The 12,290-nt window shown below is 40.8% G+C and overlaps 2 protein-coding genes across 4 annotated transcripts; both read right to left on the bottom strand.

Moving 5' to 3' along the window:
* Window positions 1-824: 824 nt before the first annotated feature.
* Window positions 825-3,220, bottom strand: si:dkey-30c15.13 (uncharacterized protein LOC558731 homolog). 2 transcript variants are annotated; one of them, XM_050073601.1, is made up of 7 exons: window positions 3,062-3,219; window positions 2,735-2,896; window positions 2,517-2,627; window positions 2,363-2,419; window positions 2,163-2,273; window positions 1,875-2,021; window positions 825-1,566 (listed from the first exon to the last, which is right to left on the bottom strand). In XM_050073601.1, the coding sequence occupies exons 2-7, from the start codon at window positions 2,891-2,893 to the stop codon at window positions 1,513-1,515; spliced, it is 639 nt and encodes a 212-aa protein (XP_049929558.1). In that variant the 5' UTR covers window positions 2,894-2,896; window positions 3,062-3,219; the 3' UTR covers window positions 825-1,512. The 2 variants fall into 2 exon arrangements, with proteins under 2 accessions (XP_049929558.1, XP_049929559.1); XM_050073602.1 differs by lacking the exon at window positions 2,163-2,273 and having other exon boundaries at window positions 3,062-3,220.
* A 307-nt stretch (window positions 3,221-3,527) lies between these two features.
* Window positions 3,528-12,190, bottom strand: si:dkey-30c15.12 (uncharacterized protein LOC793186 homolog). 2 transcript variants are annotated; one of them, XM_050073599.1, is made up of 15 exons: window positions 11,942-12,190; window positions 10,485-10,565; window positions 10,243-10,392; window positions 9,989-10,144; window positions 9,744-9,885; window positions 9,505-9,668; window positions 9,289-9,417; window positions 9,018-9,203; window positions 8,679-8,923; window positions 7,850-7,992; window positions 7,523-7,747; window positions 7,115-7,342; window positions 6,888-7,018; window positions 6,209-6,352; window positions 3,528-5,636 (listed from the first exon to the last, which is right to left on the bottom strand). In XM_050073599.1, exons 1-15 carry the CDS (start codon window positions 11,966-11,968, stop codon window positions 5,385-5,387), a joined length of 2,403 nt encoding a protein of 800 aa, XP_049929556.1. In that variant the 5' UTR covers window positions 11,969-12,190; the 3' UTR covers window positions 3,528-5,384. The 2 variants fall into 2 exon arrangements, with proteins under 2 accessions (XP_049929556.1, XP_049929557.1); XM_050073600.1 differs by having other exon boundaries at window positions 10,243-10,334; window positions 11,942-11,989.
* Between the last annotated feature and the right edge of the window lie 100 nt (window positions 12,191-12,290).

Here is a 12,290-nt window from a genome sequence, read left to right as displayed (position 1 = left end):
AAACCTGGAGCGAGATTACTTTTCTTGTGCTGCTTTCAGACAAAGTATTTAAACCTTTGAACCTTGAATAAATTGGTGTGGTTTCTTTCCAAGACATGGGAAAAAAGGCAGCAAAGGAGCAACTTTGTAAGAAATGTCGAACAAATTGCAAAAAAAATAATAGATTTAGAGTTTGGGTTTTTTTAACTGTGGAAAAAGAAGAAAAAGGGAAAAAAGATATATTTATGATAATTATTACTTATTCAAAATTATGTTACAGAATTATTATTTTCCAGGTCATTTCCTTGATTTTTTTTAAAACTTTCTTTTTTCTGTCTTTTTTATTTTATTTTTTTTATTTTTTTATTTATTCAATTATTTTCACAAATTTTCTTGTTTTTAATTTTATCTTTTTTTTTTCTAATTTCTTGCAAATTTTTTGGGTCATTTTGGGGTTTTTTTTTGTTGTTCATTGCCTTCTCCCCACGAATATTCACTTTGCACTAAATATGCTAACTTTAATCCATTGCTCACTTTTTATCCACTGCTCATTATTATTATTATTTATTGCTTTTTCTTGTATTTTTTTGTACTTTGTTTTGCATGCCTAGTTTTTTAAGTTTTTAAATACTGAAATCTTTAATCTGACTCTTTCTCCTTGACTGCTGTAACACTGGAATTTCTCAATTGTGGGATCAATAAAGGTGTATCTTATCTTATCTTATCTTTCAAAAGAAATTGAAATAGTAGGGTTAAGGTTAGAAGGTTTAGGGTGAAGTTGGGGTCAAGGTGAATGTCTGAATGTGGAAATTAAGACCAGTCGAAGAATTAAAGACATCGATTCAAGCTTAGTAAAACAGAACATTTATTTACACTTAGTGATCATCAATCAAACAGTGAATTCCTGTGAGAAAGAATGTGTGGTCAAAACATTGGTAGTTAAATCATTACAGCTTAGTGTGCGGTCTTCTTCTCTTCAGTATATCATCACCCTGACCTGCACCTTGTCTTTGGTGTGCAGCAGATAACTCTCACTAATTCGGATTTCTTATATCTGGCAATTTATGTGAAACAATTTCATCATCTATTCTAACACTGAACAGAGGGAAGTTCATTTGTGGATCAAACTGCGCAACATGACAAAACAGTGGCAGTGCTGCCCTCTAGTGTTCACCACAAAACAGTATGTAAATCATGAGACTACTCAGCTGTGAAAACATGCATACACTTTGTATAATTTAGTATTTAAAGTCTGTATGCTTTATATACACCATCTGTTGTTTAACATGCTGTTTATTTTAGTAGGTTTTAACTTTGCTGTTTCACTTTGTTCGGGAAAGTCACATAAAAGTTTTTTTGGAATCCCAAAGCAGAAGTGATACTGACACATCGGTCAGGTGGCATTATAGAATTTCACAACATTTAAAACAATTTCCTCAATCAGGATTGTACAATCTGTTCATACCAACCATACAGACGCTGATCAACAACAGTAACTGAGTTTACAAAAACGCTGTGCAAGCAGGAGTGTGTTCACAGGCTGAACTGTTCTTGTTCCAGTAGAGGCCCGTTGGTTTCATCTGGATCCTGCACAGACAAGAGTAAAAAAACACTCAGACCCCATCCAACAATCTGTGATAATCTGGATTTAGTATTGTGGTTTTTAATTTAGTATCTCTGATTTATTTCACTGGAAATGTACTTGGTGAACTTCCTCAGAAACATTTCATCATCTGTCATCATCTCAGCAAATCAGCTAACAGAGTTTAACTGTTTTCCTGAGAAAAGTACCCTATTCCACTGAGTTGGAAATTTCCAAAGCAACCAAGTTAACAGGGAGCAAATCTTTCTGTCATGCCCAGGTTATTATGTACATCCTGTCCTACAATATATACCTGTGAGAGGCGGTTGTAGCTCTGAGTATGGGGAGGACTGTAGCGACGCAGGCCTCTCCACGACAGGAAAAGTACGTAGACTGATGCCAGTAAACACTGTACAGTAAATGCAGTGGAGCTCCCCTTTGCAACGTATGAGCCGATTCGCTGGTTATAAGAATGGAGAGAAAGTAGGGAGGATAGTTCACTTATAGCAGAGAGAGCATTTGTGGATACACATTCAGTAACTTAAATAAAATTGAATGTTATGTTTGTTTGGTTAGAAATTTGTTATTGTTGTTGAATTACCTGTTGATTTGTGTTGAGTGCAACATGCTGTGTAGACCTGAGGCTGTTAGCCAGGAGAGCAGAGATGCCAAACAGCAGACTAAATAGGTTCAGACCCATCAGAGTGATAATCTGTTCATGATTAATGCAAAATTAAACAAGGCAGCTGTTGTCGTCGGCAGAAACAAAGTTACATTGAAATTACTACACAAAGTATTTACCTTTAATTTATTAGCTTTTCTCTGAACCTCCATTGCCAGACAGCCAGCAGCCATATACTGTAACAACACAAACAGTTAAGACCCAGTGTTTGACTCTCACTTCCTGTCTCTGTCTGTCTAATGTGTGTATCAGTCGGAGCAGATGTGGACTCACAAATAGGCTTGACCACACTGGTGTTGTCATAGAGATGGAGCAGTTGTAGCTCACACATGCATGGGTGATTGTGGCGAGGATGCAAGCTAAGGCACTGAGGATCTGCACCACCTGAGGGGAAACACATGGGATAAAGCAGGCAGAGAGTTTAATAGTTTAATGGCTTAAAAGCTGTGTTAACCAATGATTTAGACAAGCACAAGAGAGTAGCGTCTCACCCCAGTGACCAAAAGTCTGGTGTTAACCACAGTTCCAAACCAACGATGAATCCTGCCATTGATTAGATCCCTGTGATCGGTAACCTGGGTCAGTGGGTGGGCTGGGGGTGTCTCCTTAAAAAACACATGGTACAGCCCCTCCTGGAACATGTTCTGCATGGTCTGGAAGACACAAAATAAGTTGTAGGAAAACAATGTGGATATTGAAACGGACACACACACACACACACACACACACACACACACACACACACACACACACACACACACACACACACACACCTTTGATGATTCAGACTTTACACTTTAGTCTGTGTGACTGCTTACCTTCCCTAAATGTTGTCGAGCTTTCACTCATTTATCCACAGGCCCTCATATCATCAGAAAATGTCATCTAGCTGAAATAAGAAACATTAAACAGACTGTTTTCACTGCTGCTGTTATTCCTCAGTGTAGCGCAGCAGATCCAGGGGGGTCAAAGTTCACTTGAGTTGTATGATAATGAATGGTTGAAGTCCACCCTTGAGGAGGTGATTCAGGGAGATCATTGGCCATGACTAAAGAGCTTATCAGATCTGTAGGCAAAGGTCACTGTGACATCAGAGGACTGGTTTCATTTTAGAGACAGGTTATAATTATACTTTGTGTTCTGACCATATTATCCACTCATAAATACACATCCTAACCCTCACATCCTTGTAGTACAAGAATCATAATAGTTTATATAATATGCAAACTTCCCCAAGATGCCAAATAAATATGACGCAAAACTTCTTTTAACAATTAAAAGGCAGAAGGAAACAAAAATTATATTTATAATAAGAAAATATGACAGATAAGAGCAACAGATCACAGGATAATGTTAAAAACACACAATAAGATGTTATGAGGGTAAACATAATATGGATAAGATATCATATAAAAGTATGTGAAAACAAAACAAAACAGGATTATTAAGAAAATACACACACACATAAAAGTTATTTTTCTGCCATGAAGAACATCCTCCAGAGTCCTGAGGCCCTCAAATCCATCTACATTTAAAACTACAGTACACAGGATCAGTGTTTCATCTACTGTTGTAAGTAAAAAAACAACACAGGAATGATCAAATAAAATAAATAGGATATGTCGGTAACATTTTGATAATATTTCACAACATCATATATCAAAAAGCATTGCACAGACAACAAAATGAAACACAGAAAAAACATTTGTTACGCAGTGTGGTCAGGTCTGTCATATTAATGATAATTAAAAGGGTAAAGAAAAGGGATAGGTCTTGAGATGGGTTTTAAATATGTCAATAGACGGGGAAGATCTTACTTTAAGTGGGAGATTATTTCACAATTTAGGACCAACAACAGAAAATGCTCGATCGCCTTTAGTTTTTAACTGGGTACATGGTATGGACAGCAGCGATTGGTCACCATATCTGATGGGTCAGGAGGTGGAATGGGGGATGAGCAGTTCAGAGATGTAAGCAGGTGTGTGTCCATGCAAGTAGGAGCATGAAAAATGAATGGGAGAGGACCTATGATCGAACCCTGAGGAACTCCCTGGATAATATGCTGATAAAGAAAAGAGTATGCTCAGAATGCAAGCTATAGTGATTGATGATGGGGTAGCATGATGCCACAGTGGTTAGCACTGTCACCTCACAGCAAGAGGGTTGCGGGTTCAAACCCATGTCAGCATGGGCTTTCTGCGGGCTCTCCAGCTTCCTCCCACAGTCGAAAAGCATACAGGTTGGGTTAATTGGTGACTCTAAATTGCCCATAGGTGTGAATGTGAGCGTGAATGGTTGTCTGTCTCTATGTGCCAGACCTGCAATAGTCTGGTGACCTGTGCAGGATGTACCCTGCACCTCACCCAGTGTCCATAAGGATAGGCTCCAGCCAGCCACCCCTGACAACCCTGACTTGAGTAAGCAGTGACAGATAATGAATGAATAAATGATTCATAGGGGGTTTTTTTTAGAGATATGAGTCAAATCAGCCTGCCAGTGGCCTTCACACCAACCTATGACTTTTTATGAAAAATAACAAAATAATGGTGTCATTGCATTATTCTATGTCAAGTTTTAGTCTGATGGAGTCTGATGTAAGTGCCCTGTAACTATGAGCTCCACCACAGGCCTGCCAATGCAGTAAGCCTGCTATACACACACAAGTCCCAACTCCATCACTTCAAATATTGTCCACTTTTTTTTTTTTTTTTTATAAGTCATGACTTAGCATTCCAGTACAGTTAGTGACTGAAGCTGTTGCTCATTATCATCAGAGTAAACAATGTTTACTTTTGTTTGTGTAATCAGATTTTGGCATAAAGTAAATGTAACACTAATATGACATCATGGAGACAATCGTGTGTGGAACATTTGATATTCAGTAAGCCTGGTACATGAATACTTTTAAATATCATTTAGTTTGTTAATGTAATTGTTTACCTACAGATTTCATCCAGTGCGATGAAAAAGCCAGGAAGGCCAAGAATGACTAATGAACAGAATATGAGCATCTTAGTCCACAGCACAAGTCTGAAAAGAGTCCAAGAAGGCAGCAGAAAGAGGTCACACAGCACTTGGAGGACCTTCGGCAGATGGACACAAATTTGGAAGGTCTATTAATACACAGGTCACAGGAGCATGTCAGACCCATTCTGTTTTTCCTGGCAGTGTTTCTGTGTCATCGTCCTCGTCTATCCCGCCTGTGTACAGGTCAGCCAACCTTCTGAAACGTGGTCCCCAGAGGGCCAGGCTCGGAAAGTCCTGCTCCTCATCTGAGTCTGAGGAGTTGAGTGAACTGAGTGAACCCGCATCTGAGCCAACACCCTCATAGTCAAACACCAAAAGACAGTCATAAGGTGGAGCTGTAGGGTCACTGTCTGCAGCGTGCAAGTTCTACAGGGGGAGACCAAGGAAACATATCACATACTGAGTTATAGCACACACAAACATACACTCACCGGCCACTTTATTAGGTACACCTTGCTAGTACCTGGTTAAATCCTCTTTCGCCTTCAGAACTGCCTTAATGCTTGGTGGCATAGATTCAACAAGGTGCTGGAAACATTCCTCAGAGATTTTGGTTCATATTGACATGATAGCATCACGCAGTTGCTGCAGATTGTCGGCTGCACATCCATGATGACAATCTCCCGTTCCACTACATCTCAAAGGTGCTCTATTGGATTGAGATCTGGTGACTGTGGAGGCCATTCCCCTCCACAGTCACCCATTCTGATGCTCGGTTTGAACTTCAGCAGGTCGTCTTGACCATGTCTACATGTCTAAATGTCTAAATGCATTGAGACGCTGCCATGTGATTGGCTGATTAGCTATTTGTGTTAACGCGCAGTTAACCTGTACCTGAAAGTGGCCGTTGAGAGTACAATAATGCACTGATATATTATATAGCTTGTTTCACTTGTATGTACCAAATATATTCTTGTATAAAATTCAACATATCTCACATCCTCAATGAATGTCCCAATCTCTTCGTTGGCTTGGAGTTGTAGGCGGTAGTGCGGCCGACTCTGGACAGTAGGAAACACATCAGTGCAGAAGACTTCAGGACGATTATCAAGCCCTCTGTGGAGCTGGCTCAGGTTATACTCCTAAAGAACAAAAAAAGGGGAACAGACCTTCAATCATTTGCTAATAACTTCCCACTGAAATAGCCCTAACATAAATACTTTAGAGCAGCCTTAGGAACATTTGTTTCTGACTGTAGCATGACTCAGGGCTTCAGTTTCACAGAAGGCAGCAGGGGGTTGTGTAATGTGATCTATACCACAGCATGTTTGCAGTGTGTGTCATGATTCCACCTGACTTATCCTCTGCTTCGTCTGTTTTATCTGCGTCATGTTGCATCGCTAATATGGTATCTCCTGTCATTTCACAACTGATTGTTCCTCTTCCACCAAACAACTGCCCTCAGTAAATTTACTAGCACTGTTAATCATTAGATCACTCAACTTCCTGCACACTTCAAGTCAACATTCATCCCTTTACCAGATTGTCTGTGTTGCTTTGGTGCTGTAATCATGCAGCGATTCTTCTGTCTAGTCTGCCTGCCTTTGTTTTCCTGACAATCAGGGAACCTAACAAGACACCTTAATGGGCAGATGCATTAAAACCTCCTGCTCCTACCTGGTCCTCTTCACCTCCTCCCTCCTCATTATAGTAGACAATGTGGTCTCTGGGTACTTCTTCGAGAAGAAGGACATCCTTCACCGAGCTCCTCCTTATTCTCAGAAACAGCAGCAGCAGCAAGAGCAGTACTGCAATCAACAGAAAAATCTGAGCAACTGAAGGTGAAACAAATGAACCAAAACAAAGTTAGGACATCGGGTGAATACAAAAGACTTGCTACATACACAGAAGACAAAAAATTGCTGCCAGAACTGAAGTTGTGAGAGAAGAAACGTCCAGATCACGGGGCACAGAATGTGGGATGAAACAGGTAGAGACAGCCCCTTGACACTGGCACACCTCGATGTTCAGTGTGCTGTCTTGGTAGAGCATGCCAACATCGTAGATACGCATCAGCACATGATAGTCCCCGGGCGACAATTCTCGTTTGGGGGCCAGGGCGGCCACGTTGCCTGCAAGGGGACAAAAGATGCAGAATTACATTTGAGCAGGACTTGCTTTGAGTTTTGAGTAAATATGTAAGAGTTTTACTTCCTCTTGCATGTCACTGTAGATTAGTAGATTAGTAGCTGTGATTTCAATGACCACTTCTACATTATGTTTGTATGTATGTCGTCAATGATGTCTCTTACTTGTGGCGTTAGTGCTAACAGTCCAGTTAACCCTGTGCTCTCCTTGAAGCTCCACCGTAAACGGTCCAGCATGACCAGGTCCATCTAGGTCCACTATATCCAGGAGGGCAGGTAAAGGGTCACGACTGCATAGACTGGCTTTCCTCTGCTTGATCACAGGTAGATGATCATTAACGTCTAACAAACTCACGACCAGAGTACCTGTCCCTGTAGCCGGGACAGTGTCTAGCAGAATGAGAAGAGAAGGACATGGCAGGATTATGGTTTGGCGGATGAGATAGAAGGTAGTAACAGTGTTGTGAGGTAAGACCAAAAGTAAACATTTACCATTGTCGTAAGCCAAAACTAGGACTGTATATTTGCTGCCTTTGACGTAATTTGATTCCCTGTCCATGTTGCTTTGAACTTTGATTGATCCAGAGTCTTTATCAACTCTCAGCCACCTGGCAGTGTCATTGTGTAGTTTATATCTGAAAAAAACAAGAGACACAACCTGATCAGAACTAAAACAGAAAATTAGAAAGCAAGATCCCAGAGATTTTAGAGCACTTTATGAGGAGGAGATGCTGATTTCCTTTTCCAGCAGGACTTGGCACCTGCCCACAGTGCCAAAACTACTCGTAACTGGTTTGCTAACCATGGTGTTGCTGTGCTTGATTGGCCAACCAACTAGCCTGACCTGAACCCCATACAGAATCTATGGGATATTGGCCGCTATCAAAGCAACCTGGACTTCCATAACACCTCAGGAGTGCCATGGGCTGATGGCCTCCATTTCATGCAGCATTGATGCAGTAATTCGTGCAATAGGAGTCTCGACCAAGTATTGAGTGCATAAATGACCGTACTTTTCAGAAGGTTGACATTTCTGTATCATAAACTCTTTTTTTGATTGGTCTTGTACAATATACTAATATTCTGAGACAGTGGATTTTTGATTTTCATGAGCTGTGAGGAGTAATCGTCAAAATTAAAACAACAAAAGGCACAAGCACAAAAGTACATAGAGTGCGAAAGTGCAAATGCTTCAGTCCATGTTGGACTTTGCTTGCTGCATTCTAATTTTTCCTGACTACCACACCAGTGAAGATGAAGACAAATAAAGGACAGTATTTTAAAGCAAAGCTCAGCCCTTGTGAACCCCACTTATTCCTACCTGACGCTCTGTTTCCTGGCTGTGTCTGGGTCCTTCGCTCTGAGGTCGGCCACAGAACTCCCTGTTTCCGCATCTTCTGAGATGCGTACATGGACTTCTGCTGGAATGAAAACAGGAGGCTCGTTCTCGTCCACGACTGTGACAGTGACTGTGGCCGTCGAGGTTGACACCTGTCCTGAAAATGGCACCTCATTCGTCGCCACCACCAACAGAGTTAAGACAGGAGTGCTCTCAAAATCCAGCACCTTGGAAGAGATGGAGAGCAAGGACAGAACAATGAAGTACTGCTGAGTAAAACAACACGACTTATTAATGAAAAACAGACAGGTGTTTCCTAACCTTTGCTGTTTTGAGGATTCCCTCCATTTTATTGGCGCCTGTGATGATGCTGAACTCTCCCCCCTCGTTGCCTTTGATTATTGAGTATTTGCTGTTGGCATTTGGAGATCCTAACTCATCCTGGTCAGTGACCTCTAGTCGTATTACCTCCACTCCAACTTTATTCTCAGGGACTGATGCGGATAGCTGGGAAGAAACTTGAAACTCTACTACATGCATTTACAGATTAAACTTATCTCAACATTATTATGAAGGGACATTTTGAACTCACAGATGTGGCGGTGAACTGCGGAGCATTATCGTTGGCATCGGTAACAGTAATGATAACAGTGCAGGTGGCTGTTAGCCCCTCTCCCTCCATATCAGCAGTTTGAATGATCAGCTTGTACTCTGGCTGGGTCTGACACAGGATTGAGGGTGAGGGTGAGTAACAATGGAAATGAGAAATTAGAAAGTCTTGCAAATAGACGAGTAGTTATTTTATTACCTCTCTGTCCAGTCCTCCTGCCGCCACACTGATCAGTCCACTCACTGGGTTTATGTCGAACATGCCCTCATTGGGCACCTGATCCTTTATCTTATACCTTAATATAGCATTGTTTGTCCGTGGGTCGTCTTTGTCCTCTGCTGTTACCTTCATGATGGAGTCACCTGTTAAAGATAATACAATATTAGGACATGAAATTCACATTTTAGTAAGTAAAGTTTGCTGAAGCATTCTCTCACCAGCGTCAGCGCTTTCGCTCACTTTGCCATAGAAAGGGTTCTGAGTGAATTTTGGAGCGTTGTCATTCTGGTCAATGACATTGATAACGAGCTCCATGGGCTCCTCAGCCTTGATGTCCTCAACCAGTGCATGGGCCCATAGCTGTAACACACATCATGTATATTATATAGTAACTGTGCTTAAAGATAAACACGTAGTTATGGGATTAGCTGTAAAAATTGTGATTATGCTTTGTTTAACTCACAGTGTATTTGGCTGTCTTCTCCCTGTCCAGTGGCTGGGTCACATACAGCACCCCAGATCGCCTATCGATAGTAAAAACACCCTCAGGAGGCTGATCAGCCCCGGGTCCAGTGATCTTGTAGGTTATCGCCACCTTTTCCTGGTTGCTTGACTTGATCTACAATAACACACATTATCTCAGGGCAGCTTTAATCACAGCAAAGACATTTAGTGAAACTGCATTCAAAACTATTCGCTTAGTACTTCTCTTGTTACCTTCACCACGGATTTGGGATATGGACCCCGCTCATTCTCTGGAACGTTAATTGCTGGAATAACCCACTCCCTCTTCATCCGTTTCAAACCTCCTGAAACGTGTGGAAACACAATGGTGGGAAGTGGCTCGAGGCTCATGTCAGAGTTGGTCTGTTTGAATCAGAGCTCACAATGTCAAGTCAGATATATCATTGCAGACTAATCGATAAAGTTTAAGATTATAAAATAACCTCTAAATTTACCTCTAGATGTTTGCCTCTTGGGATTTCATCATTTGAGGAGCAACATGGCTGACTTCCTGCTGCGGCCAGGAGGGCCAAACACTGAGGAACAAACATTATTCAGACATCGTCTTATGGGGGTAAAATACTGTTTTGGTGTAGTAGGGTGTAAATGTTTCAAATTTGAGTATTAAAGGTCTCATATTATTGTCATTTTCAGGTTTATACTTGTATTTTTGGTGTCTACAAGTTTACATGCTTTAATGTCTGACTGAATATGCCTGTATTCACCTTCTGTCTGAAACCATTTAAGTGCCTGTCTTTTAAAGACTCCATTCTGAAAAAGCCCAGTCTGCTGTGATTGGTCAGCGTTTCTATGTCGCCTACATCTGCACTTTTGGTTTCTCTACATTGTCATTGAGGGGGAATGGCAGTAACAGCACTTTAACTGGAATTGCATTGCTAAGCAACAGCTTGGGTCCATGTTTACTTCCTGTCAGATGATGTCAGTCACACACGCTCAAGCAGCAACCTCCGAGGCGGAAAAATCAAGCAAATGCAGAAGTGTCTAAAACTTATGATCACCAAATGACCACTTAAGGCTTGCTCCAAAACAGAGAAAATCCCCTAAGACACCCATGTTAAGACGCCAAACCGCATAGCAGAAATAAACAGGTTTAGAGTCTGGTGCAAACTCTTTAAATTATAATTCACCGGTTTACATTTCATTAAGGCCCAAATTTACACATATTTAAGAGCTGGCTGCTTGACTGACATGTTGTCTCTGAAGCATCACCACAGTGTATGAGCAGATCAACCCCTCACTCCTCCACAGCTCCACTGTCTTGTCAAAATATGGTCACTTCTGGCTTCCGAAAACCAAGATGGCGACGGCCAAAATGCCAAAATCTTGGCCTCAAAACAGCAGTCCACAAACCAGTGGCTCCATCCATTATTTAGCATTCCAACAGGAACCCATTTAAATGTTTATATTTCAAGTTTGACGAGGTCCATAGACCTGTGACATCATAACTTTACCGAAGTTCTAGCAATTTGTTTTAAGGCACAGTTTCTGAAAACACAGTGTGTGCATTTCTCTGTGGACTGACTGTTTTGATACTGTCACAGTATTTATATGGAACCTATACCTGCATTATATTTACAAAAAAAGAAGACATGAAAATCTGACTTTTTAAAATATGGGACCTTTAAATAATTATGAATTTTGTTTATAGGCCTACTGCACTTTAAAAACACAGAAATACTCAATATAAACAAATATATTTACTTAAGATTTTAAATATATATGTTAACTAATTCATAATACTTATGTATATGTATAGTGACAAAAATAAACACTCTAAATATAAAAATGACACAGTATAGGTTGGCAAAGCAATAAATATACAAGCTGTAGTGAGCCAGACACCCCAATAATTAATGACTGAAGAATATAATGACTCCCAACTAACTCTCACCTGGACCTGGCACAGCAAAAAGAGCATCCTAAAAATCCTGCTGTTCTTCGTCTCCTCTTTTACTGTTAAAACTCCACAGGTTTTTCCTCCGTCGTCACTGGACTGGATCTGCTGCTTTGTTCAAATGGCAGCCTGCGAAGTTTGTGGTTTTCACCAAAGACTGTCAGAGTTCCTCATTCAGTTAAATCTTCTTCCAGACTCAGCGTCACTATTTGTCCTATTAGTGGCCTGTGGCTACACTAATCATTGCTCCTTGCTCATAATGATGCTGAGTAGTTTGATTTTATCAGTGAAATGTTGGTGAAAAAAAACAAAGAAGCTAGAGGTGACCTCGGGCAGTGTCACACAG

The sequence above is a fragment of the Epinephelus moara genome, chromosome 20, assembly GCF_006386435.1.
Source record: "Epinephelus moara isolate mb chromosome 20, YSFRI_EMoa_1.0, whole genome shotgun sequence".
NCBI lineage: Eukaryota > Metazoa > Chordata > Actinopteri > Perciformes > Serranidae > Epinephelus > Epinephelus moara.
This window is presented reverse-complemented; position numbering and strand designations above follow the sequence as displayed.